The sequence below is a fragment of the Elephantulus edwardii genome, unplaced genomic scaffold (genome assembly GCF_000299155.1).
Source record: "Elephantulus edwardii isolate Elephantulus edwardi_28Jun2011 unplaced genomic scaffold, EleEdw1.0 scaffold00002, whole genome shotgun sequence".
Lineage (NCBI taxonomy): Eukaryota > Metazoa > Chordata > Mammalia > Macroscelidea > Macroscelididae > Elephantulus > Elephantulus edwardii.
In genome coordinates this window covers 15210317-15236416 of record NW_006399752.1, presented here as the reverse complement: position 1 = coordinate 15236416, position 26100 = coordinate 15210317, and the positions used below count along the sequence as shown (strand labels likewise).

General features: G+C 39.4%; 1 protein-coding gene across 1 annotated transcript; it reads left to right on the top strand.

Annotated features, from left to right (window-relative positions):
- Positions 1 to 1006: 1006 nt before the first annotated feature.
- On the top strand, positions 1007 to 22848 carry LOC102868004 (carboxypeptidase N subunit 2-like). The gene is made up of 3 exons (XM_006879148.1): positions 1007 to 1195; positions 12379 to 13280; positions 22401 to 22848. The coding sequence occupies exons 1-3, from the start codon at positions 1007 to 1009 to the stop codon at positions 22846 to 22848; spliced, it is 1539 nt and encodes a 512-aa protein (XP_006879210.1).
- Positions 22849 to 26100: the final 3252 nt, after the last annotated feature.

The window sequence follows — 26100 nt, the reverse complement described above, 5'->3', positions numbered from 1 at the left end:
TCTCTGACTCCAAATCTATGTTGTTTCATGTGTTCATAGCAGCATTATTCTTCACGCAAGAACATGGAAACAGCTCAAATGTCCAACCACAAACGCGTGGATTGGGAAATTATGGTACATTCACACAATGGAACACTATGTAGCACACAGGAGCTATGATTTTGTAAATTATTACCCAACTTGGGAGGGACTGGAGAGAATTATGTTGAGTGAACTAACTCAGTCCAACAAGGATAAACATTATATAAAACCATTACTGTAGAATGAGTATAAAGATCCAAGAAGGGTGGGAGAGGGTGGAAGCAGAGGCATGAGGATGTGCAGGGGGAGAGGGGATTAATCATGGAGTTTTTCAATTTGGTGGGTGGGGGTGAGAGAAATTTAAAAAAAAATTTGTTCTTGAAAATAATGTGTTTGAATTTTGTAAATAAACTAGTAGAAAATTTTAAACAAATGTTACTGAAACAATGTGCATGCAAACACACACACACACACACACACACACACACACACACACACACACACACAGAGAGAGAGAGAGAGAGAGAGTTTGTTCTCCCTGACTAGTTAATGTGAGAAGAAAACACCTGTCTGCTTCAGGCCTGCAAATTGGTTTTAATACAGGGTCACAGAGAATTCAAAGGTTTACGGCCACCTATAAAACAGCTCTTTGTCTTTCCCTACTAATTCCCTGGTGTCACATTTAACAAAACAAGGAAACTAGAGATAGTAGAGGTGTTTGCAGATTAGCCTTCCAAGCCATAAATAACACTGGGCTTTGCTCACCTACAAATATTAAGGCAGCTTATCTATGTTTAAGCCCTTTCCTCTTTGTGATGGTTGCTAACATTTTAACCCAGGCAAATTAAGAATTTTTCTTTCCTGTCTTTAGGCATTGACTGAGTACACATAGGTAAGATTCTATTATCAGATTTTGTGGTATAAAGAGTGGGCCATCACCTAAACACCCAACCTGTCTGTGGCCTGTGAGTTCCTGTTTTGAAAGATGTGTCTACCTTTGGTTCTCTTCCTTTTGCTTTCTCTTAGTGAGGGCTTCAGTCCTAACTGCCCAGGAAGATGTAGCTGTGAGTCCCTGCAGCTGGTGCAATGCTACAGACTAACTGAGGTGCCCACCAGTATTCCTGCCACAACTAAGAGGCTTTTCATCAGCCACAGCAAAATCAAACACCTCCAGGTAACTACGCCATTTCACTCAAGTCACCGCAGTTTTATTTTGTGAGGGGAAAACATGGGATTTTTAAACTCGATTTAAATAATCACAACTATGATTTACATAATCACAACTTAAATACTCACACTGGCTCTCAGCTCTATACTGAGTATGTTCTTTTGCAACCCTTTATTTTAGGACAGAAAAGCAAGTCTGAATCTGTGACAAAATTTTGTTTTCGTTTTTGTTTAAAAACTTGAAAAATGACACTTAAAGTAAAAACTTAAAAATGGCTCTTAAAAACAGTGTGATAGTGTGTTGTCATTTTATGTCAGTAGAATTTGGCATCAATTCTTTTACAAGGAAAAAGTGGGTTTGTATTTTGAAGATGGTATTTTAAATAACATAAAGTTATGAATATTAACCCAGCATAACAGTACAATTTCTAAAAACCTTAAACAGCATCCAGATATCAGTGTCTTTGTGGAAAAATGCAGTTATCTCAGTTCTCATTTTAGTGTGCTTTAATTATAAGTTTTATTTTATACTTGTCTAGTCAAAGGATTCTGCAAAGAGTCTGCGGATTTGCCTAACTTTTATAACATGAAGGAATTTTTAATTTTGGTCTTTGATATTTTGAAGGTTCTCAAAGAGTCTAGGGTTCTCAGACTAGTTTTCTTATTAACCAGAGATGTGCCCATCATAGTCAAAGGACTGAAAGTCAGAGCCTTGTTTTATTTATTTTTTAACCTGTTTGAAGTAACCGAGAGGCTGGATTTGAAAGGCAGTCCCAGGCCTGCTCTTAATTATCCCATTACTAGTTTCTGCCTCTGCCTTTTCTAGTTTCAAATCCTAAAATATGCCTCTCTGAGATCCAGGTGGAGAGAGGTTGTAGGTCAATCTCTAAATGGAGGTATCTACCTCCCACATGTAGTTAAGAAATCTTAATGAATCATATTGATACAGATGGTTTCAAATGTGTGGCATGGTATTTGAGACTTTAACAAGGACGTCTGCTTGGTCGCCTCCTATTCACTTTCTTTTTCTAATCCAGTAATGCCCAAAGCTGGAGCAAGTCTGATTCTGATTGATCTAAGCGTTCATATACATCTTGGTAAAGAGCAAATTGGTTAAATACTTGCTTAAGGACTCAAGATGCCTGACGAGCTCAACTAAGTCTAGTGGGTTGCTTTTTAGTCAATAAAATTATGTACTCATCAAATTCAATTATTGAGTGAGTCCATTTGTTATTGTTTTAGGGTTATTAACAGTAATATTGCTGCTCCTTTAACAGAGTCAATTGTCTCTTAAGACAGTTAACAGAAGTAGGATTGTCTCAGTAGGGAAATGAAAAATTTGTATAACAATGTACTTTTCTTTTAAAACCCTTAGTTGCTTGCTTAGTTTTTTGGGTTTTTTCCCTCACTTTATTTTACTTGTATTAGTGAATACAAGAATACATATTCATTGATAGAATGTATATTCTGTGCGTTTAGGTTGAACTCTAAAATCATGTGCTTACGTCTTAAAAGGAAATAAAACCCAACTGTGAAGTGGCTTTTAAAATTAATAGAAAAAAAAGCAGGTGTGTGTGTGTGTGTGTGTGTGTGTGTGTGTGCACGCGTGTGCGCATGTGAAAATGGCTTATTATTTATGCATATAATTCAGCTCTGTTTAGGACTGTGAATGTTATGTTTAAGTTAGATATTAAAGAGGAAAAATTCAGTCTCTTCTCTCAAGCAAAGAGATATTATTGATTGATCCGTCTGTCCCTAAAAAGTACCACTTCTTTAAGGTTAATGCCATCTGATGTAATACTCTTCATTTGTTCTTCTGTGCTCTATCCTTCCCTCATGGCCCATGGCATTCCTCTCCATTACGAGTCCTGAACATCCCCAGGTAGTATCAGCATCTGTCTGGACAGCCTCTTGGGCATCCTAGCCTCACAGTCCCCTAAACTCATAATCATTTTCATTTCACCCCACCTACATGCTGCACTCTTCTAACCCATGAAGATTTCCAACCCTAAATTTAGTCATATCCATCCAGATAGTCAACTGATTCCTCAGCTATCATCTTTTCTTACCTCTTCCTTCTTTGAAACTCATAGTTAATTATCTTAACTCCTGTTCAGCAAAGTCTTAAATTAGGGTATAATTTGCCTTTTCTACTCCTGCACCTGGACAGTTGGGTGCTACTGGAGAGGATCACACAACCAGAAGGTTTGGAACCACCAAAAATTCAAGGTCTCCAAACTCAGAAGACATTCAGCGTCACCTGTCCTTTCATTTCTCTTTAGTCTGTTTCTCACTACAGTTTCTCAACATCTTTCAAAACTTTGGTACAGACTTTGGGCCACCTATTCAATCTTCGCCCTCCTCCATTCCCAATAACAAACAGTTCCATTTAATGACAAAAGTGAGGTTGTTTTTCCTCTCACTTAATCTCTGCTCACTTATCTCCATGAACTTCCATGAGTTCTTCTTCCTGTCAGAATATAAAATGTCTCTCCTTCTATTCCAGAAGACCACCCTCTCACCCTTTAACTTCATCCTTCTCATGTCTCTGTTTTATCATTCTGTCTGCTTGCATCTATTCAGAAGCTCTTCCTTCACTAGAATAGCTCTTTGTTCTCATCCTGTAAGCGTGACCCTTCATTAGGACAAAAGCAAAATTCTTTAAGTTCTGTTTTCTCTTGTTGCTATCGTCCGCTTATTTTTTAAAGTTTGTGTAAGAGTATTCTAGAAGTATTATTTTTACTTTTCCATGTCCCCTTTGTTCTTTCATTCATTCATTGCTGTCTGGTTGAACACCTTTTCGTGTGTTTGCTGGCCATTTGTACACCTTCTTGGAAAAAATATGTCTACAAATACGTGACCCAATTTTTTATTAAAGAACTAGAAGAAAATTTTACGTATTCTAGATGCAAATTCTTTATTAGGTATATGAGATGCAATTTCTTCTACCATTCTAAGGAAAATGTCTTCATTTTCTTGGTGCTTTTAGAGCACATGGTTTTCATTTTGGTAACCCAAATTATCATTTTTATCTTTCTTTTGTTGCTTGTGCCTAAACTTTCATATCTAAGAAGATTTTCCCTAAACCTTATCATGAAAACTTACTTTTTCCCCCCTAAAAATTTTACCATTTTAGCTTTTATATTTAGGTCTATAATCCATTTTCAATTTCTTTTCTATATTGTAGAAGAAAGAAATTCAACTTCACTACTTTTGTTAATTGACATTTTCTATCACCATTTATTAATTAATGCTCAAGCCACAATAAGCTGCTTAATTGTGTTGAATAATAAAAAAATTTAAAAAATTGTGTTGAATAAATGTAAAACATAATAAGTAAATGATTGCATGTGATGCCAAATGAATACTGTATTAGGTGATGTAAGTCACTATTGTTTTGAAGAGTTTAAGTTCTTTTTCTTCTAAATAACTCTGAGAAGAGTGGGAATCCCAGAACAGCTGATTGTGCTTATGCAAAATCTACACTTGGACCAGGAGGCAGTTGTCAGAACAGAGCAAGGAAACACTGCATTATTCAAAATCAGAAAAGGTGTAGGGATGCACATCCTATCTCTATACTTTCTCAATCTGTAAACAGAACAAATCATTTAGGAGTCTGGGCTCTATGAGGAGGAATGTGGCATCTGGATTGGAGGAAGACTCATCAGCAATCTGCATTGTGAAAATGACACAACCCTACTTACTGAGACTGAGGAGGACCTGAAGCACTTGTTGCAGAGGGTCAAGGACTGCAGCCTTCAATATGGATTGAGGCTCAATATCAAGAATTCAAAGATTCTCACGACTGGGCCACACGTGTTATACAGATGACACCACCTTGCTTGCTGAGACTGAAGAGAACCTGGGGCACTTGCTACAGGAGAGGGTCAAGGAGTGCAGCCTTAAAATATGGATTGAAGCTCAACATCAAGAAAACAAAGATTCTCACCACTGGGCCAGTTGGCAGTATCATGATAGATGGTGAAGAGAATGAAATTGTCAACAGCTTCAGGTTGCTTGACTCCACAATCAACACTCTTGGTACCAGCAGCCAGGAAATCAGAAAACAAATTAATTGCATTGGGAAAATCTGCTGTTAGGGGCCCCTCCAGAGTACTGAAGAACAATGATGTCAGTCTGGAGACTAAGGCATGCATGATGCAGGTCACGGTCTTCACAATTATTTACTACGCATCAGAAAGGGGGACAATGACTAGGGATGATAGGAGAATTGGAGCTTTGGGGCTATGGTGCTGGAAAAGAGTATTGAATATACCATGGTCTGCTAGAAGAACAAGCTAGTTCATCCTGGAGAAGGTGAAAAATGGCTATTCCTTGGAAGCAAGGATTTGAAGTTCGGTCTGGCATACATTGGGCATGTTGCAAGGAGATACCAGTCCTTGGAGAGGGCCATCATGCTTGGGAAGATGGAGGGGCAGCACAAGAGAGGAATACCCTGGATAAGATAGATTGACTCAGTGACTGGAGTAATGGGCGGGAGGGGGATGAGTGTGTCAGAAATAATGAGATTGGCTCCTGAGAGCAGGGTTCAGAGCTGTTGTACATAGTATTGCCATTAGTCACTAGAGACTTGACGGCACATAACAACACCACACAACAAGAAGTCACTGTTTTTGAAGATTGTAGGTTCTTTCTGTTCTAAATATCAACATATGCAAAAATTAAATCTATTCATCTCATTGTTGTTACTTGAACTGCTGAAAACCAAGTGATACATCCTCTTCAAAAGCAGAGGGCAGACAGGATATGGGTAGGGTAGCTTTACATGAAAATAGTAACACATTATCTCCTTAGTGGAAGGAAAAGGGGTTCCTTCAGATATCTTGTGTAACAAACATATAAATAGGATATATCACTGGATGGGTGTGGGGAGTTGCAGCATCATACACTCTCTTCATTTTCCAGAATTTTAGAAATTCCTTACAGAGAACAAGTTTTATATTAAAAACAAACAAACAAACAAACCAAACAAAACCCTGAATTATTTTACCAACTCCCTGCTGACTTGCTTCACAGAAGTCTGGGCACCCCAGGGAGTGGAAAAGGCAGTCACTTGAGGGTTGTTGTTGTTGTTATGTGCCATCGAGTCGTTTGCGACTCATAGCGACCCTGTGTACAACAGCCCTAAACTCTTCACTTGAAGGTATGTCAGTTTTATGTATCCACTGGGCCTATAGGCAGGGAACACTGGTAGCCTAGCCAAGGTGGGAATTTCAAATCCACAAGCTGCTCATAGAAGAAAAATGTGCATTCCACTCCTCTGTGATTTACGGTCTCAAAAACACACTGGAGGGTAGCTATGAATTGGTTCTATGGTAAGGCCTGCACAGAATTTTAACCAGAAATAGTCTTTCATCTAAAAGTAACCAAGAACTACCCAGTTCTTTTTCTCGACTTCATCTGTATTATTTTTTAAAAGCAACATTTAAAAAGTGGTCAGTAGCTCCAAGGTTGTCTCTAGGGCACCACTGTCTTGAGAACAGAAGGTTTGCTCACTCAGCGGAAATGGAAGGACAGATGTGACATAAATTTCCCTCTTCGTCAGCTATGCAAACTGGAGAGATAAAAATCAGTAGGTGTCTTTCTCCATTTGTGCCACCTGATTTTAGGATCTCCAGCTAAATGGACATGTTAGCAGGAAGACTAAAAATACAGTCTTTGGGATAAGATAAACCTGAGTTGACAGCTTAATGTTTCCTCTTGCTACCAGGATATGTCTGGATGTGTTATTTTATCTTATTGAGTTCCCCTCCCCGGTAGAGGAATAATCATACACATAGAACTTTGTAAGGAATACGGACAGTACTCATAGCTAATTTCATTAATAATCAAAAGTAATTTTTATTGCCTCTGACAGAAATAAAAATGTTTTGTATGCTTGATGTAATATCATTAATATTACATGCAAGCAAGATTCTACTGAAGATTATCCAAAAACGATTGGTGCAACACGTCAACAGAGAACTGCCAGATATGCAGGCTGGGTTTAGAAGAGGTAGTGGTACTAGGGATATTATAGCTAATGTTAGATGGAACTTGGGAGAAAGAAGTACCAGAGGAATGTCTATCTGTGCGTCATTGACTATGCAAAGGCTTTGACTGTGTGGATCACAGCAAGCTGTGGCTGACTCTGAGAAGAATGGGAATCCCAGAACATTTGATTGTGCTTAGGCAAAACCTACATTTAGACCAAGAGGTAGTTGTCAGAACAGAGCAAGGAGACACTGCATAGATCAAAATCGGGAAGGGCGTCTGCCAGGGATGTATTTTGTCTCCATAACTTTTCAATCAGTATGCAGAACAGATCATCCGGAATGATAGGCTGCATGAGGAGGAATGTGGCATCATGATTGGTGGAAAATTTATCAACAACCCATATTATGCACAACCCTGCTTGCTGAAATTGAGGAGGACCTAAGCGTTTGCTGTAGAAGGTCAGGGACTGCAGCCTTCAATACGGATTGAGGCTCAACATCAAGAAAACAAAGATCCTCACCACTGGACCAATTGGCAGCATCAGTATGTATGGTGAAGAGATTGAGATATTAACAATTTTAGTTTGCTTGGCTCCACAGGCAACACTCTTGGTACCAGCAGCCAGGAAATCAAGAGATGAATTGCACTGGGGAAAGTCAACTGTCAGGAACCTCTCCAGAGTATTGAAGAGCAACAACATCATACTGGAGACTAAGGTGTGCCTGATCTGGGTTATAGCCTTCCCAGTTGCATGCTATGCATCAGAGAGCTGGACAGTGACTAGGGATTATAGAAAGAGAATTGATGCCTTGAGCTGTGGTGCTGGAGAAGAGTGTTAAATATACCATGGACTGCTAGAAGAACACACAGGTTTGTACTGGAGAGGGTGAGGCCAGGCTACTCCTTGGAGGCAAAGATTCTGAAGCTTCATCTAACATACTTTGGGCATGTTGCAAGGAGGGACATCATGTTTGGGAGAAAGGAAGGACAGTGCAGGAGAAGAAAACCCTCCATGAGATAGATCAATTTAGTGATTGGGGTAGTGGTATTAGGGGTGTCAGAGACAATAAGGTTGGCACAGGACAGAGCAGGGTTTAGGGCTCTTGTACATTGGGTTGCTCTGAGTTGCAAGCGACTTGAAGGCATGTAACAACAACAACAACAACATTCTTGATAAAGGAAAACTACTCTCTGGATTCCAGTTAAGAATGTGAAGTTTATGTATCTCCAACTTAGGCTAATACATATACTTATTTTGCAAATAGAGAAAAGAAAAAAAGAACAAAGCTTTGCCACCAAAATTTGTCTAGTCTTAAAATAAATTGCCTGTTAAATTTCATGTTATCTCAGAGATTTACTGTGTAATCAGCAATCTTTTAGGTTTGTGGTCCGTCAAAAGAAGTAGAGGTATTAGCAACACCCCATTACCCAAGTTACTATGTCAATCCATCTCCTCCAGGGTTTTACTCTCCTGCACTATCCCTCCATCCTTTCAAGCAATGGGGGTAGGTGTGTCAGAGTCCATGAGACTGTACCAGGATAGGACAGGGTTCAGAGCTATTTTATTACCTGATGAATCACAGGTGAATCAATGGCACATAACAAAACCAACAACATTAGCAACGTCAAGTTCTTCCTTGGGAAGAAATATACAGCCATGTCTAGAGTCGCTTGGACTTTATATTAATGCTGAGTCTTGAAAAGGCATTTCAGAAAGGAGAGTAGATAAAAGAATACTGATTTTGGGAAGATTACTTAACTACTTTGGACATAAGTTTTTCATGACTTTAATAGAAAACTTGACCTTGATAATATCTAAATTTCTTTTTAAAGAACTATGGCTATGTGTCTAGATCTTAAATATTTTTAGAAACTTATTCTAGAGCAAATGCAGTGTGAATTAGAAATAGTACAACTGAGTTGTTGCTCTTCTTGTTTCGTGCTAGCAGGTCAACTGTAACCACTCTGAACTTGGCTTTTCTTGAGATTTTTGAAGTCCAGTTAGTTGTATTTAAATTCTCCTTTCCTCCACTTCCTATATGCTAGTTTCCTGAATTAACAGTCTGTGTTGAGAAAAACAAACTAACATGAAAAATATCTGGCACTTGTAGAGACTCAGTGGAAGTTAGCAATTAAACACAATTCAACAAAAACAAGAAAGGAAAATTACTCTAATTTTGCAGGCTAAGATTAATCAATACAATACAAATGGCATGTCATTACTGTCATTGTGATGTGCCATTGAGTCACTTGTGACTCACAGTGACCCTATCTACAATAGCTCTAAATCCTGCTCTGTCCTGACTCAGTCTCACTGACTCCGACACACTTAACTCCATTATCCCAGTTACTATGTCAGTCCATCTCATCTGGGTCTTCTTCTCCTGTGCTGTCCCTCCAGGCCTTGCAAGTGTGATGTCTTTCTCCAATGACTGGTCCCTCCTGGCCACATGGCCAAAGTATGTGAGGCAGAGCTTCAAAATTCTTGCCTCCAAGTAGAAACTTGGATTCACCATCTCCAAGCCAAATCTGTTTGTTCCCTTCTGTAGTATGTTAAAAACTTTTCTCTAGCACTCCAACTCAAAGGTATCAATACTTCTTTTGTCATCCTTAGTCCAGGTCTCGGACATATAGCAAGCAATTTTGAAGGCCTTGGCCTGAATCAGGTTCACCTTATTCTCCAGACTGACATTGTTGCTTTTTAGCACTTTGTAGAGGTCCCCAACTGTAGATTTCCCCAGTACAACTCATCTTTTGATTTCCTGTCTGGTGCCAAGAGTGTTGATTATATTGCTGAGCAAGCTGAAATTGTTAACAACCTCAATCTTTTCTCCATACATCTTAATGTTGTGCAAACTGGCCCAGTAGAAAGAATCTTTGTCTTCTTGATGTTAAGTTCAGTCCATATTGAAGACTACAGTCCTTGACCTTCTGCAACAAATGCTTCAGTTCTTCCTTGTTGATGAGTCTCCCTCCAATCCTGATGCCACATTCCTCCTCATAAAGTTCCGCCTCCCAAATGATCTGTTCCACATACAGATTGAAAAGGTATGGAGACAGCATGAATTGCTGATAAACTCCTTTCCTGATTTTGAACCATGTGTTAGGGAAATATCAAATGTTCACAGCAACAAATAACAGGAAACAGCATGTTGTATGCTCACAGCAGTATATAACTTAAAAAATGAACTGTTTTTGAAATTAAAATGAGGATCTTCTAATAATATAATATATTGAATCCATCAGTCATTGCTATGGAGTTGGAACTGACTCTTAGCTGACCCTCCAGGGAGTTTTCAGAGACAACAAACTGCACGGGAGGAGACTGACCATCTTTCACCCTTGGCACTGTTTGTGAATTTGAACTAGCAAGGAGGTGCCACTTATGGGTTAGCCATGCAATTCCCTACAAACTAGACTACCAGAGCTCCCTAGACATGTCCTCATAGAATGTGTATACCCATGGCAAATATGTAAAGAAAAACAAAGATGTCAGTCTAGAGACTAAGCTGTACCTGGGCATGGTCTTCCCAATTACGTGCTATACAACAGAGAGTTGGACAATGACAAGGATGACAGAGGAAGAATTGATGTCTTTGAGTTGTGCTAGAGAAGAGTCTTGAACATACTATAGACTGCCAAGATATCTAACAGGTCTGTCCTGGAGTGGGTGAAACTGAGCTACTTCTTAGAGGCAAGAATTTTGAGACTCCATCTCACTTACTTTGGGCACACAGTCAGGAGGAACCAGTCTTTGGAGAAGAAGATCATGCTTGGAAGGGCAGAAGGAAAGCACGGGGGAAGAAGATCCCAAAGGAGATGAACTGACACAGTAACAGGGGTAATGAGAATAGGCGTGTCAGAGACATATTGTCTCAGGTAGATCAGGGTTCAGAGTTACAATGAAGAGTTTTTATCACTATGAGTCGTAGTCAACTTGACAGCACATAACAACAACAAGGTATTCATCATGCACTATTACAAATTGGCATAAAGGCATAATTAATATATTTAGAAATTGTAGAAAGATACATATAAAATTGAGGTCTGAAAATTCAAGCTTCTAATGAAGGTAGAAAAATTAATAAATATCTAGCAAGCTGGAGAAAACCTAAAACAATTCTTTTACTGCCTAAATGCAATCTTACTCCAAGAAGTAATGCAAAGTTTCTAAGTTTGCAGCCTTGTGGAGAAATAAAGTTGTTTAAACTTGTAAGATATGTAGAAAGTATATAAACTCTAGCAATTACTTTGCTTCAAAGAGAGATGGAGCAATAGATCTGGGAAATGGACTCTGCTTTACAGTGATGGAGTTGGATAGATGATACATAGATAGATAGATAGATAGATAGATAGATAGATAGATAGATAGATAGATAGATAGATAGATAGATAGATGATAGATACATACAGATGTACATATGTATGTACGTACTAGTTCTTCACTGATCCTTCTCATGGTAAGTGAGAAGCTGTGCCAAGTTTTGGATAAGGGTCAGGAATACAGATTTCCAAAATATAACATAGCTCAAAATGTTTCTTAGTTAGTCACATCCTATGAGCACTGTGTCTGAAACATTTTTTTCTTAAAAAGATATTACTTTTGCCATTTAAAACTTTTAAAAATGTAATTCATCATTTTAAAACATAACAAACAATACAAAATGCAAATAGGTAGTTAGAACTGTTTGTGATCTGTATCAAGTATAAATAGTTTGGGGAAAAGATATCTAGCTTCTGTCAGTTTGGGGCCTATTATAAGATGATACAGCCATGAACATCCTCTTGCACAAATCATTGTGCAACTGGGAAATACTTTAGCTTGACGACTTGTTGAATCAGAAAGCACATAGCAAAAGTCAACCAATAGTTCTGGCTCCCAGTAGTGTGTGAAAGTGCTTAGTATTTTTTTGATAACTTATGCAGATATTAATACTAATAACTAACCACAGTTAAGACCTGAGTTTCATTCCTTTTCCAAGAGATAATTTAAAATAGCTCCTGAAGGGGAAATTTGAAGTACTATTAATTTTAGGTTGCTTGAAGTAAATAATGCTGTAGGTGTTTTTATTATTTTTATTTTGTGTGAGGATATGTATTGTTCTAACACAATGATAATGCATATGGTATTTTTTCATGACAGTCTTAACTTAATGTTTTTCTTCCCTCTCCCCATCCTTGGCTTTTCTGTAGCTATCTAACTTTACCCAAACGTTGGCTCTTGAAGATTTTATTCTCCTGGCCAGTGGAACAGAATCAGTGGAAAATGACACTTTCAAAACTCTGAGTACCCTGAAGACCTTGGAGCTCTGGAAAAATAAGTTACGACGCGTGCCCACTGTTCTCCCGGCCAATCTCGAAGTGCTAAAACTCAATGATAATTCAATACCCATCTTACACGGGTCAGATTTTGAAGGGCTGAAGAAATTGAGAGTCCTGGAACTTAAAAATAACCTAATCTCTTCCTTTTCTCCCAGTGTGCTTTCCTCTCTTGTCAGTTTGCAAAGTTTGATGTTGGATGGCAACAATATGGAGTCTGTGGCTGGCCCACTGACACTTCCCCGTTTGACACAGATGAGTATGGAGAATAATAAACTACATCTCATACCTGGTAGCTTCTTCACTTCTCTTCAGTCTTTGCAGTTTCTTAGTTTCAGTGGTAATTTACTAACGAAAATTCCTTCTAATCTGCCCAAATCCTTGATATCCTTAAAGATGGAGAGAAACCAGCTCAAAGTGGTAAGATTTCGAGAGATGAAACACTTGGAGAATCTTTCCCATCTTTATTTATCAGAAAACTTACTCTCTTCTATCGATGGGGCACAACTCCTTGCCAATTTAATTACCCTTGAGTTGTCCCAAAACCAACTCCAAACATTGCCCCTCAGACTACCAGCAAGATTACAAAAACTTGATTGTAGCAATAATCTAATTCAGAGAGTGACAGTGCAAGATTTCCAGGATCTCCGAGACTTGAAACACTTGTTTCTGGACAACAATATTGTCAGCTTGTTCGAAGCTGGAGCTCTGCAGAGGTGTTCTCAGCTCTCCAACCTGGCCCTGGAGCAGAACTTGCTGTTGTCTATACCACTAAGGTAAGTAAGTTTTGCTGTTTATTATAGCTTCTATAACAACAACAGCATAGAGAGAGATCAGTTGGCATAGTGAACAGAAAGTCACGCTCCCAAGCCAAAGGTGGGTGACTCTAATCCGCAGCCCTCAGGCCTGCCTTTACTTGTTTTTGGTGAAACATTCCTCTAGGTCATATAACCCTGGTATGTCCACTTGCTGTATAGAGGTAACTCGTGGTTGCTGTGAAGCTGAACACTATGACACTGATGTGTCAAATGACAGAATGGTTACCCATGGTGGACAGTATTTGGTGGAGCTCCCAGATTAAAACAAAACTTGGAAGCAGGCATAGCATCCACTTCCATAAATAGCTTGCCTCTGGAATAGCTTGCCTCTGGAAACCCTATATACCTGGAGAAAGGACGAAAGTTAGACCAGTGCCCAGGGTTCATAGGGTTGCTATGAGTCACCTCCAACTCGACGGCACTTAACAAAAACAACAGTACATTTCTGGTGGCCTAGTGGTAAGAAACTGCACTGCAGTGCTGAAGACAGGGGTTCAAATTCACCAGCTGTTCCCTGGAAGAAGGATGGGCAATCTCCTCCAGTTGGATTAAGTGCCTCTGAAAACCCACTGGAGGGTCGGCTATGGGTCAGTTCCAACTTGATGGTACACAATAACAACAACTGTAACATTTCACAAAGATTAGCACAGGGCCATGGGGGGCAGGAAGGGGCTAAAAGAGCCAGACCACGTATAAATTATCTGATGAAGTCTATATGAGAGTTTAGGGGTAGAAGTTTTAGACAGGGAGTTGAAATCTCCAGCACTCACCTTGAATCCTGTAAGATTTGTCTTGCATTTGGGACAATATGCCGAGAAATGCTATCTATACTTGCAAATATGCAGTGCAACATTTGGAATACGTGCTAACAATTATAATATGTGAACATTACTTCATGAAATGTATCTTCTTGTGTTTCTCAGCTTTCTTTTTCTAGTTTAAAAAGTATGTCTTGGTTTATGGTTATATGGTTTAGATTAACTGATAGACATGTGCTTTGTCCATTAACAAATCAAGGACTGAAGGAAAATTTAGTAAGTTATTCATATTTCTCAAGGCATTGAAATAGTAAACTCAAAGCTTTATTGTTGTCAAGTCAGGACTAACTTAGCTGACCCTCTACTGAAGGTCCACAGCTGTTTATTACAAGGAGAGGAGATTGTCTACCTTTCTCCCGTGGAGCTGCTGGTGGATTTGAACCTTCAGAGAGGTGTGGCCTTTGGGCTAGCGCTGCAATTCCCTTCAGAAGGTCACCAGAGCTTGTAGTAGCTGGGGGGGGGGAGGGAGGAATGTCAAAATTTTATAATCGGGGGGCTCTGGTGGCCTAGTCGCAAGGACCTGCAACTACAATCCCAGAGGTGCACGGTTCGAATCCACCAGATGCTCTGTCGGGGAAGGCGGGACAATCTCCTCCTGTACCAGTCAGATCTGATTTGATGGTACACTCACACAAAAATAATAAAAATTTTAAAAAAATTTAAAAAAAACCTTTATAATCAAAACAATATTTATTTATCTTAAATTGTTTATTTGGAAGCCTCATCATCTTCTCTAAGATCATTGAAGGACTTGACCTGGGTCTCTATTCTGTCTATAAGTTAATCTTTTAAGTGTGTTGATCTTATATTCTGGTTTCAGTATCTCTTAGTGTTCTAAGACCATATTCTGACAATTTTGTTTTCTTTTGAGGGTAAAATAGTAATGGTAGATTTATTAGGAAATTACATTACCAAAGGAAGGGACCAAATTTCTCTCTCAAATCTCATTCCGTCTTTATCCAATGCATTGCACCTTGTTTCCCTACTATTGTTGTTGTTGTTGACTGACTTTGAGTTGAGCACGATTCATAGTGACCCCATGAACAAAAGGCCTAAAGCCCCTCTACAACTATTGACATTTATCAAAGTTCATAGAGTTTCCGGACACAGGCTACTTAGGAAGTGGATGCCACTCCTGCTTCCTAACCTGTCATAGTATGTTGTTGTTATGTGCCTTTGGGTCTCCTGCGATGTATAGCGACCCTACGTACAGCGGCTCTGAGACCTTCCCTATCCTGAGTCAGTCTCACTAATTCCAATACACCAACCCCCATCACCCCAGTTACTGTATCAATCCATCACATCCCAGGTCTTCCTCTCCTTCTCTGTCCATCTACCCTTTTAAGCATGATGTCCTTTTCCAAGGATCAGTCTCTCCTGGCCCCCTAGTTATGCTCTAGTCAGGACACATTTAAATTTTTTATATATACTTAAACTTTACCCTATTTTCTACATTTTAAATAAAGTTTATATATATTCTTTTGAGTACTATTGAGTCCAATTAATCACACAGCGGGAAATTTCCCCTCCTTCTCCTGTGTAGCAGCTGGTGGTTTCGAATTGTGTGAGTTTGGAATTGCAAGAGCACTTTCTTACCACTAGGCTACCAGATCTCTCTCTCACCATTCTTTTTCCTTTCAGCTTTTGATAACAGCAAAATTTCCTTGCTCTTTTAATATTATCAATGGCTTAGAATTAATATACAAGAGTCTGACCTCTGTAGAAATTGAGGGAATTCTATTTACCTGACTTCATTGTCAGTTCTAAACACTTATCAATATGAAAGGAAGTATTATCTTTGAGATGTACAGGGTTTTAACCTCTTATTAAAAATAGTATTTTTACTTCAAAATATGGTAACACTGTCCAATATAAAATACCAGAAATTGATTTTTTTCAACTGCATAATTTGAAGTTTTAAAATATATTGAAAGTAAGTTGTAAGCATTCGATTCACATATACTGAACACTCTACTAGTTATTTGGGATGCATCAGCCCCAAAACAGAAAACTTGTTTCAAAAAACCTCAAATTCATTACTATGAAGTCGGAACCAACTTAGAGCTGACATTCCAGTGTGTTTCTGCGACTGTAAATGGCATCAGAAGTGATTTCCCAGTTTTATCTCACAGATATTCATGGTGGATTCAAAACACCACAGAGGCGTGGTCTTTGTAGGAACCCCATTCCTACTGGACTATGTTACTCAGCTCCTACTTCCTATTTGTTTTTGCTATGTGCCATCGAGTCGCTTGTGACTCATAGTGACCCTAAGAACAATAACCCTGTCTTGAGTAAATCTCATTGTCTTTTAGACTTCTACGCCCGTTACCCCAGGTACTGTGTCAGTCCATCTCCTATAAGAGCTTCCTCTCTTGTGCGGTTCCATGCAGCTTAAATTTCAGAAAAGGAATATCAACAATAAACATAAATTTAAAAAGTATGTGTTATATAATATATAACACAAACATCTCTATTTATAAACATAAAGTATGTGTTATATAATATTTAGACCTTGTTAAGTTCTATAAGTAACAAAAGCAACAACAAAATGGGTACAATTAGAAGCTTTAGGAGATGGGAAAGGTTAGTTGTGGTTTTACATTGAGTAAACTCAGTAACCTTTATAAAGCAAAGGTGAAAGAGGCAATGTGTTTAGTTATGAAATTATTTGGGAGGAAAATAACCTGGAATGAAGAAGACCCAGTACAAAGGCCATAAGGCAAAAGCATGCCTAGAGTGTTTAAAGATGTTATTATTTGAGCGTGGCTGCTAACCAAAAGGTCTGGGCAGTTTGAGCCCACCAAGAGCTCTGGGATTAAACAGACCTGGCATTCTGCACCCATGAAGATTGTTGTTATATGTTGCCTGCGACCCATAATGACCCTGTGTACAACAGCTCTGAAGCCTGCCTTGTCCTGAGCCAGTCTCCGACACACCTACCCCATTGCTCTAGTTACTATATCATCTCTTCTTCTGCCCTCTACCTCCAGCACTCTGAGCATGATGTCCTTCTCCAAGAATCTGTCCCTCCCGGCCACATGCCAAAGTATAGGAGATGGAACTTACTTTTTTTATCTTAGCCTCCAAGTAGAAACTTGGTTTCATCCTCCTCAAGACAGACATATTCATTTTCATGGTGGTCCAGGGTATGTTCACAACTCTTCTCCAATACCACAACTCAAAGACATTGATTCTTCTTGTCATTCTAAGTTATTGTCCAGCTCTCTGATGCATAGCAAGTAATTGCAAAATCCATGGCATTGATCAGATGTACTTTAGTCTGTAGATTGATCTCATTGCATCTCAACACTCTGGAGAGATCCCTGACAATAGATTTTCACAATGCAAGGTCTTTTGATTTCCTGACTGCTGGTGCCAAGAGTGTTGATTGTGGAACTGAGCAAGTTGTAACTGTAAACAATCTCAATCTCTTCTCCGTCCATCCCTGTGAAGATTACAAGCCTGAGAAACTCTATAGGAGCCAAAATCAACATGGCAATATACACTTTATGTCCCAATATACAACATTTTCTACCACAGCATATCTCTATGCCAAGAAAAAGGGTCATATATAAAGTAAAAACTCATGAAACAGACTAGGGATGTACTGCAAGATTCACTGCCGACTGTGACAACCAGGGGCAAAATTGTGAACTTGAATTTTCTACTTAAGTGACATTTAGAAAACACTTGGCTAAATAAACCTTTAATGAGTGAAAAATAGTTTAATTATTTACTTCTGTTGGGACATCTGTGTTTTAATAAGTGACTACAGAAAGAACAGTGCTTTGTTCAATGGACTGTAAAATGGAATTACAAGAATGAGCTAGCCGGCGCTCACAAATCTGGTTTCATATTAGAATTATCTGGATCATTTAAAAGCAAAACCAACCCCCTCACCCCAGAGAAGTCTTACTTCAAAATAATTATACCAGACAATTGTGCCCAGGGTTTGAAAACTTCCTTGTACAGCTAGCTGTGAAAATAATGGGACAAGTAGCTTTTACTATGAAGCTTAAATTAATCAATATGACTGCCTACTCTATCAGAGAGTTTGACATGTTAAGAGAATAAAGTCCTTACAGCGATTTTTTTTTCTTTTTTTCCCATTTATTTATTATTATTGTGCGTGTGTGTGTACCATCAAATTGGATCCGACTGGTACAGGAGCTTGCCCCTCCTTCTCCAGCAGAGCATCTGGTGGTTTTGAATACAGTGATTTTTAAAAATGTCTATTCTCCTCAAGAGACAATAAGATTGACACAGGATAGAGCAGGATTTAGGGCTGCATAGGATTGCTATGAGTCACAGGAAAGTTAATGGCATATAACAACAACAATCCTACTCCATAAGGAGCTCTGGTGGCCTAGTAGCAAAAAGCTGTGCTGCAACCCGAAAGGCATGCAATTTGAATCCACCAGCTGCTCTGCGAGAGAAGGATGGGCAATCTCCTCCCGTGCAATTAACTGCCTCTGAAAACTCACCAGAGGCTCAGCTATGGTTCAGTTCCAACTCAATGGTACACAACAACAATAATCCTCCTCCATGGCAATTAAAATGCATAACTGTAGTAGTCAATAAACCAAAGGGTGTATTGCATTTAGCAAATATGCTGTCAAAGAACTCCTTAGAATGTCAAGGAGCAAGGATGTCAATTTAAAGACTTAGGTGCATCTGATCCAAGCCATAGTATTTTTTATTGCTTCCAATGCATCTGAAAGTTGAATAACGAATAAGGATGATTGAAGAAGAATAAATGCCTTTCAATCACAATGTTGGTGAAGAGTATTGAATAGCCACCCTATAGACTGTTGAAGGAACAAACAACTCTTAGATGAAGTGCAACCAAAGTGTTCCTTAGAAGCAATGATGGTAAAATTTTGTCTCATATACTGTGGACGTGTTTTCACAAAAGACCAGTCCATAGAAAAAACCCATCATGTTGTGAAAGATAGAGGATCTGCAAATAAGAAGAAGACCCTTAACACACTGGATTAACACAGCGACTATACAAAAATGGCTTTTAACATATCAGAGATCATGACAGTGACACAGAATAAGACAAGGTTCAGATCTATCATTCATAGGGTCACTATAAGTCATCCTGGACTCAATGGCACATAACAACAACTACCTCCCCTATTTAAGATAATCCCCTGAATTGGAGAATGAGAATAACCCAGATGTGTATAAAGTACTAAACGCAGAATCTATTTCTTATATTTTATTTCAAACCTGTAATTAAGAACTTTAAGATATACCTATATCTTCTATTTGTAGACTTGTGATTCACTGTAAAATTGAGCTTCCTAAAATAAACTGCAAACTCAGGCCCCTGCTATTACTACAAACCACATCTCCCCAGATACCCTGTTTCTCTTACTATCTTCCATTCTATATTTATTGTCAGCCTAATGTACATATTTTTAATAACAGAGACTCAAATAACTTCAATATTTGCTTCAGTATGCCAAATGGTGGAAAGTATTAACATTTATTAAGTTTCTAGCACAACCAGCGGTGAACATACATTCATGTTCACATGTTACTCCTTATTTGTGATGGACAGTAGCAATGCTGTTTTATCTCTTGTTCTACAGACTTGGGCATTAAGAGTTAGAGATATTATGAAACTTTAAATCACACTGCCAACAAAATGGTGAGGCAGAATTTGAACATAGTTAAGGCAGCAGCTTAGAGGTAGGGATGGTGAAACTTCCTCTCACATACTTTAGGCATTTTTCTAGAAGAGGCTATTCCTTGGAAAAGGACATCATGCTAGGAAAGGTGGAAGTTCAGCAAAAGAGTAAAACCTTCAACAAGATGGACTGACACAGTGACTGTCAATGTGAGCTCACGTTTATCAGGGTTGACGTGGATGATATAGGACAGGACAAGGTTCATATCCGTGGTTCATAGGATTGATAATGAGTTGTATTCCACTTGTCAGCACAGCAGCAACAACAAATAAAGCTGCAGAAGCAGGGGCTCTGCACAATTCTGCTTCCCAGATTTACTCTACTGTCAACAATACCAAACTACCTGAGAATTTTAGATGTCTAAGAGCTCAGGGTCCTTAGAGAAGGACATCATGCTTGAAGGGGTGGGAGGATAGCTCAGGAGAGGAAGATGAGATACATTGATACAGTAACAGTAGGGGTGGGGGTGTCAAAATTAGTGAGACTGGCCCAGGACGGCAGGCTTCAGAGCTGCTTTACATAGGGTTGCTGTGGGTGTCAGGCGCCTTGATGGCACAAAACAACAACAGCAATAATAACAAGAGCTCAGGGCTGATTTTTGGTACTCCAAATTTCACGAATCTGGAGTCAAGTAAGTTTACATCATCTCTTCATTTTGCATCAAGCTTTCTACAGCCAAATAACTTTTGTCTTACTTATGCACAAGTGCCATCTACTGGCCAAATAAAGATGCTACTATTTATTCAAGAAATTTTCTAGAAACGTTTTTCTTGGACTCTGGGTCTGCCATTTAACAGATATAAGACTCATATAGACAAATTACGTCAGAGCAATACTTGACTTCTCAAAAGCAGAAGATAATTAGTGATTTTTCTTACAATCTTATTTTTATGTATTAGTTCAATAGAATCAAGGCGGGGGGGATTAAAATGAAAAGGGGGCTAGGGGGAGAATTAGAAAGAAAAGAAACTATTAATACTCTAAAGACTAGGTGAAACTTGTAGATATGCAGCACAAATACTCAAACTCAAACAGTTGTCCTTGTTTAAATGTAAAATTTTTCATGCTCAGTGTTGTTTTTAGATGCCTTTCAATCAACTGCAATTCGTAGCAACCCTCAACTTTGACCTATCCTGCTTCTCTTCATGATCTCTAAGATGCTTGAGCCCATTGTTATAGTCACTGTGGCATTCTTCTTGTTGGAAATCTTCCTCTATTTCTCTCACTATACCTTTCCCAACATGATGGTTTTTCCAAGGCCCCTCCCGACAAGACACCCCAAGTACTTAAGACTAAGTTTCACCATCGTTGCCTTCCTCTAAGAAGACTTGTTTGTTCTTTTCATAGTCCATGAGGTATTCGGTAGTGGCATCCACTTCCATAAATAGCTTGCCTCCGGAAACCCTATGAACCTGGAGAAAGAATGAAATGCACGCACAAGTGTCAAGGACTTACGTTCATAGGGCCGCTAAGAGTCGCCTACTTAACAACAACAACATAGGACTTTGGTACACTGTTGTTGTTGTTGCTGATTGCCTGCGAGTTGAGCACGACTCATAGCAACCTTATGAACAAAACGCCTGAAGCCCCTCTACAACTATCGGCATTTATCCAAGTTCACTGAGTTTCCGAAGGCATGCTGTTTAGGAACACTAAGCACTTTAATTGTAGAGTAATACTTAAAATAATACTATCATCATTTTAAAGTAGGAAATCAAAAGCTACATACCAGTGCAACAGAAAGACCAAAGTTGGAACCTAAGTAGTTAGAGACATTTTTTTTATTCTCTTATTGTCTGGTTTACTCTACCCTATCTTTTCACAGCTATGCTACCTTGTCCTTTACAATGAAAAAGGTGCCTTGTCTATTGTTACATGGTCTATTAATAGTAATCTTGCCTTAAAAAAACAGGTATGCAAAAGAGATTTTCTGTGCATTTTTAGGGATATACCTTAGGTAAGCTAGTTTTCCTGGGAAGAAAATTAAGTTTTGTTGAGGATTAACTTAAAATTGAATTTAATTATCAATTGTTATTAGCATTTGTGAAGTGATATTCCCAGCAGGAACTTATTTTCTACTTTGAAAGTTTTATTCCCACCAATAGTTATATAGTCCTCATCTTCAGTAGTCATGAATTTTTAAACTTAAAAATCCAAACTAGTTTCCAATTTGACAAATAAAACCAAGAAGTCATGTTTTTTCTATTTTGTAGTCCTGCAAAAGACTTTTCACATTTTTTTATCTGACATTTTTCTTTTTCCTTCTGTAAATTGTTGCTTTATGACCTTTGTTGGCATAACACCTGAGATGGTAGTTTTTCATATATGTTTATCAGGGGAGTAATTGCATTTGATCAAAAAGAAAAAGAAGAACCCTCCAAGAGTTTTACAAATAGAGTTCACAAGAATCCCTGTTAGAAAATAAAACCTATGGGAAAGGTTAAAGACTTACAGAATAAGGCTGACGTTTGTTTTCTGGCTTTAGAGGGGACAGAATTATACAGAAAAGACAGGTGTTACCTTGAGCTGCTCTCACATCCCATTTGTATGCTTTTCAGGCTTCCAGGGACCTTAGCCAGGCTGGACCTAAAAGGCAATGTCATCCAGGATATCGCTGAGAGGGAGCTCAAGGACCTAAAGCAGCTGCAGGTTCTAAACCTCAGGAACAACAAGATCTCTGCCTTAGACCTCAAAGCCTTGGAAGGTCTGCCCCGCCTCAGACACCTGTACCTGGATGGAAACCCCTGGAACTGCACCTGCAGTCTCCTGAGAGCCAGGGAGGTCCTGAAGGCCAAGGGCACAGACGTAAGGGGTGGACAGTGTGCGGCACCAGCAGAACGACTAGGAGAGAGCTGGATGTCCTCGAAGAAGATCATGAGGCAGTGTGAGCAGCACTTACGCATGACGGAGAAAAGCAAAGACACAAAGAAGAAATCAAAACCCGAAGAGCAGATCAGCCTGAGAATCAACATGGATGATGACTATTATGATTATGAAATAGATTAAGTATGAGTTTTGTCCACGGGTTAGAAATGCTTATTCTCTTATGCAGAAATGCACGATATATTTAGATATACCAGAATCATTTTTGTAAGTTTAAAATTTTTTTTAATAAAATGACTTTTATGATAAATTGAGGTGGGGGTGGAAAGTAAGATGGGGCACCAAGAAGAAGCTAGCAGAGTTCTTCCATTTTCAAAGTTATCTATGTCTCATAGTGAACTCTAGACAAATAATACCTATCAAATAAAATTTGCCATGTGACTAACTCTTTTGCCAACAAAGTGTTTGACTTTAGAAAATAAAAAAAAAGTGATGTTTTATATCTGAAGCTGGTGCTACAGACCTATGCTTTAGATTTGGGCTACAAAAAAACAAAAAACACACTATCTGATCTTCTGACTAAAAGAGGAAAGAATGTATTGGAAGAGATCGGGATAACCCAGAACATCAAAAGAAAAGCTGAAGAATGTGAGAAGAGTAGGGATCAAAACAACTTTGGGGGCTCCCAGATTATGGAGAGATGCTAAGCTTCTGCAGGGTTCTTCTTTGAACAGAATGAAGAGACTCCCACTATTTTCAATATTAGTCTCCCTCCTCTCAAATTGCAGAGAGCAAGAGGCTGGCTGGCCTATGTTAATCCACCTTTTGGTTGAAGGACTGTGTCCTGTTGGACAGTCTTACTGTGAGACTAAAGGGAAACCAGAAAGGACAATGTAAATTTGCACCTCAAACGCTACAAATATTCTACCATAACTTTCCTGAAAAGGCTTACACATTTGTCTCTTGAATTCTGTGCTTTTGAAATTCACAGTCCCCTTGTTGTTCTGCGTGCCGTCAAGTTACTTGTAACTCATAGTGATCTTATGTACAACAGCTCTGAGCTCCGCTCTGCCTTGAGTCAATTGTCTCCAACACAACCTACCCCAGTCATTGAGTCAATCCATCTCATTTGGGGTCTTCCTCTCTTGTGCTGTCCCTCTACCTTTCCAAGAATGATGTCCTTCTCTAAGGATTGGTCCACTTACACCCGGATTCCTGTCCCCCTTGCCATTTTGGTGAGCTAAGGGCTAACTTATTCCCCTAAAACACAGCGTGTGAGTACTCACTCATTGTCATCAAGCCAGAACAAACTCATAGCTGACCCTCTGGTGGGTTTCCGAGGCTGTATATGGCAGGGAGGAGATTGATCTTTTTCCTAACCAACAGCTGGTAGGTTTGAACCACCAGAGAAGCGCCACCTGTGGATTAACATCAAAGGACTTCCCATGCAAATGCTCCTAACACTTGAATTGACCACAACAGGAAGGGAAACCCAAGCATAAGTAATGCTCACAGTTCGAACCTGGGTTGTTCAAGTATCTGCTGTAAAGTACAGGCCAATTTTCTACCACATGGGAGGTTACCTTCCACCCTTGAATCTCGCATTGTTTTAAGACCAAATGTATTTGGGGGTTGTTGTTGTTGTTGTTGTTATGTGCCGTCGAGTCATTTGCGACTCATAGCGACCCTATGTACAACAGCCCTAAACCGTGCTCTATCCTGTGCCAATCTCATTGCCTCTGACACACCCATCCCGATTACCCCAGTCACTGAATCAATCCACCTCATAGAGGGTCTTCCGCTCCTGTGCTGTCCCTCTACTCTACCCAGCATGATGTCCCTCTCTAAAGACCTGTCTCTCCTTACAACATGTCCAAAGTATGTCAGACGAAGCCCCAGAATCCTTGCCTCCAAGGAGTAGCCTGGTTGAACCCTCTCTAGGGTGAATCTGTTTGTTTTCTTGGCAGTCCATGGTACTTTCAATACTCTTCTCCAGCACCACAGCTCAAAGGCGTCAATTCTCCTTCTATCCTCCCTAGTCATTGTCCAACTCTCTGAAGCATATCAAATGATTGCAAAAACCATGGCCTGTATCAGGCGCACCTTATACTCCAGAGAGACACCGTTGCTCTTGAGTACTTTAGAGAGGTCCCTAACAGCAGACTTTCCCATCGCAATACGTTTTTTTATTTCCTGGCTACTGGTGACAAGAGTGTTGACTGTGGAGCTGAGCAAACTGAAGCTGTGAACAGTCTCAATCTCTTCGCCATCCATCCTGATGCTACTGATTGGTCCAGTGGTGAGAATCTTTGTCTTCTAGACATTGAGCCTCAGTCCATACTGAAGACTGCAGTCCTTGACCCTCTGCAGTAAGTGCATGAGGTCCTCCTCAGTTTCAGCGAGCAGGGTTGTGTCATCTGCATAACGCAGATTGTTGATAGATCTTCCACCAATCCTAACGCCACGCGAGGAAAAGGGGAGAGAAACTTCCAGGTTTGCTTCCTCATCCATCAAAATGAAGATTACAAAGCCTATATGTGAGAGTTAAGGGATTCCTGGGTAGTGCAAATGGTTAACATGTTCAGCTGCTTCTCTAAAATGTTGGGGGTTCAAGTCCAACCAGAAATACCTCACAAGAAAAGACAATATACTTCTAAATATTTAGTTACTGAAATCCCTGCAGATCACAGCTCTGCTTTGACAACTGGCTATGAGTCAGAAGTGAGTTAAAACCAGCTGTCTGCAGTTAATTCATTTGAATGAAACCTATATAGAAATCTTTCCTAACCGCTCCCATAATTGCAAGCCTGGCTCTCTCCCCAAATGAAAATATTGCTCAATACCACAATTTCAATTGTTGTCAAAGTAAAAGGGTGTGCCCAAGAGTATGCCTTACCAGTATATGACAATACTAAAGACACTATCATAGGTTTACTACCTCCCAAAGTTTAAAAAAAAAAAACCAACCTGCTTAACTACTCCCTTGGTAAAACAAGTCTTGACTGATATTTTTAAATTGTTCTTTGTGCAGAATGAATTTAATTCTTGGATGAGAGTTGAGTCCCCAGCATGGGGTTGGGGAGGTGGGGATGGGGAGTGAGAGGTGGAATTAGGGAGGCTTCACCCTGTTTGAAGTTCCTTAAGGAACGACTAAGACAAACAATCCCAAGAGAAGGTGGCATACATGATCCACATGTGTTGTTGTTGTTGATTGCCTTCGAGTCAAGCATGACTCATAGCGATCCCCTGAACAAAAGGCCTGAAGCCTCTCTACAACCATCGACTTTTATGAAAGTTCATAGAGTTTCCCGAGGCATGTTGTTTAGGAAGTGGATGTCACTCCTGCTTCCAAACCTGTCATAGTATGTTATTGTTGTTATGTGTCATTGAGTTGCCTGAGATGTATAGCCACCCTATGTACAGCAGCTCTGAACC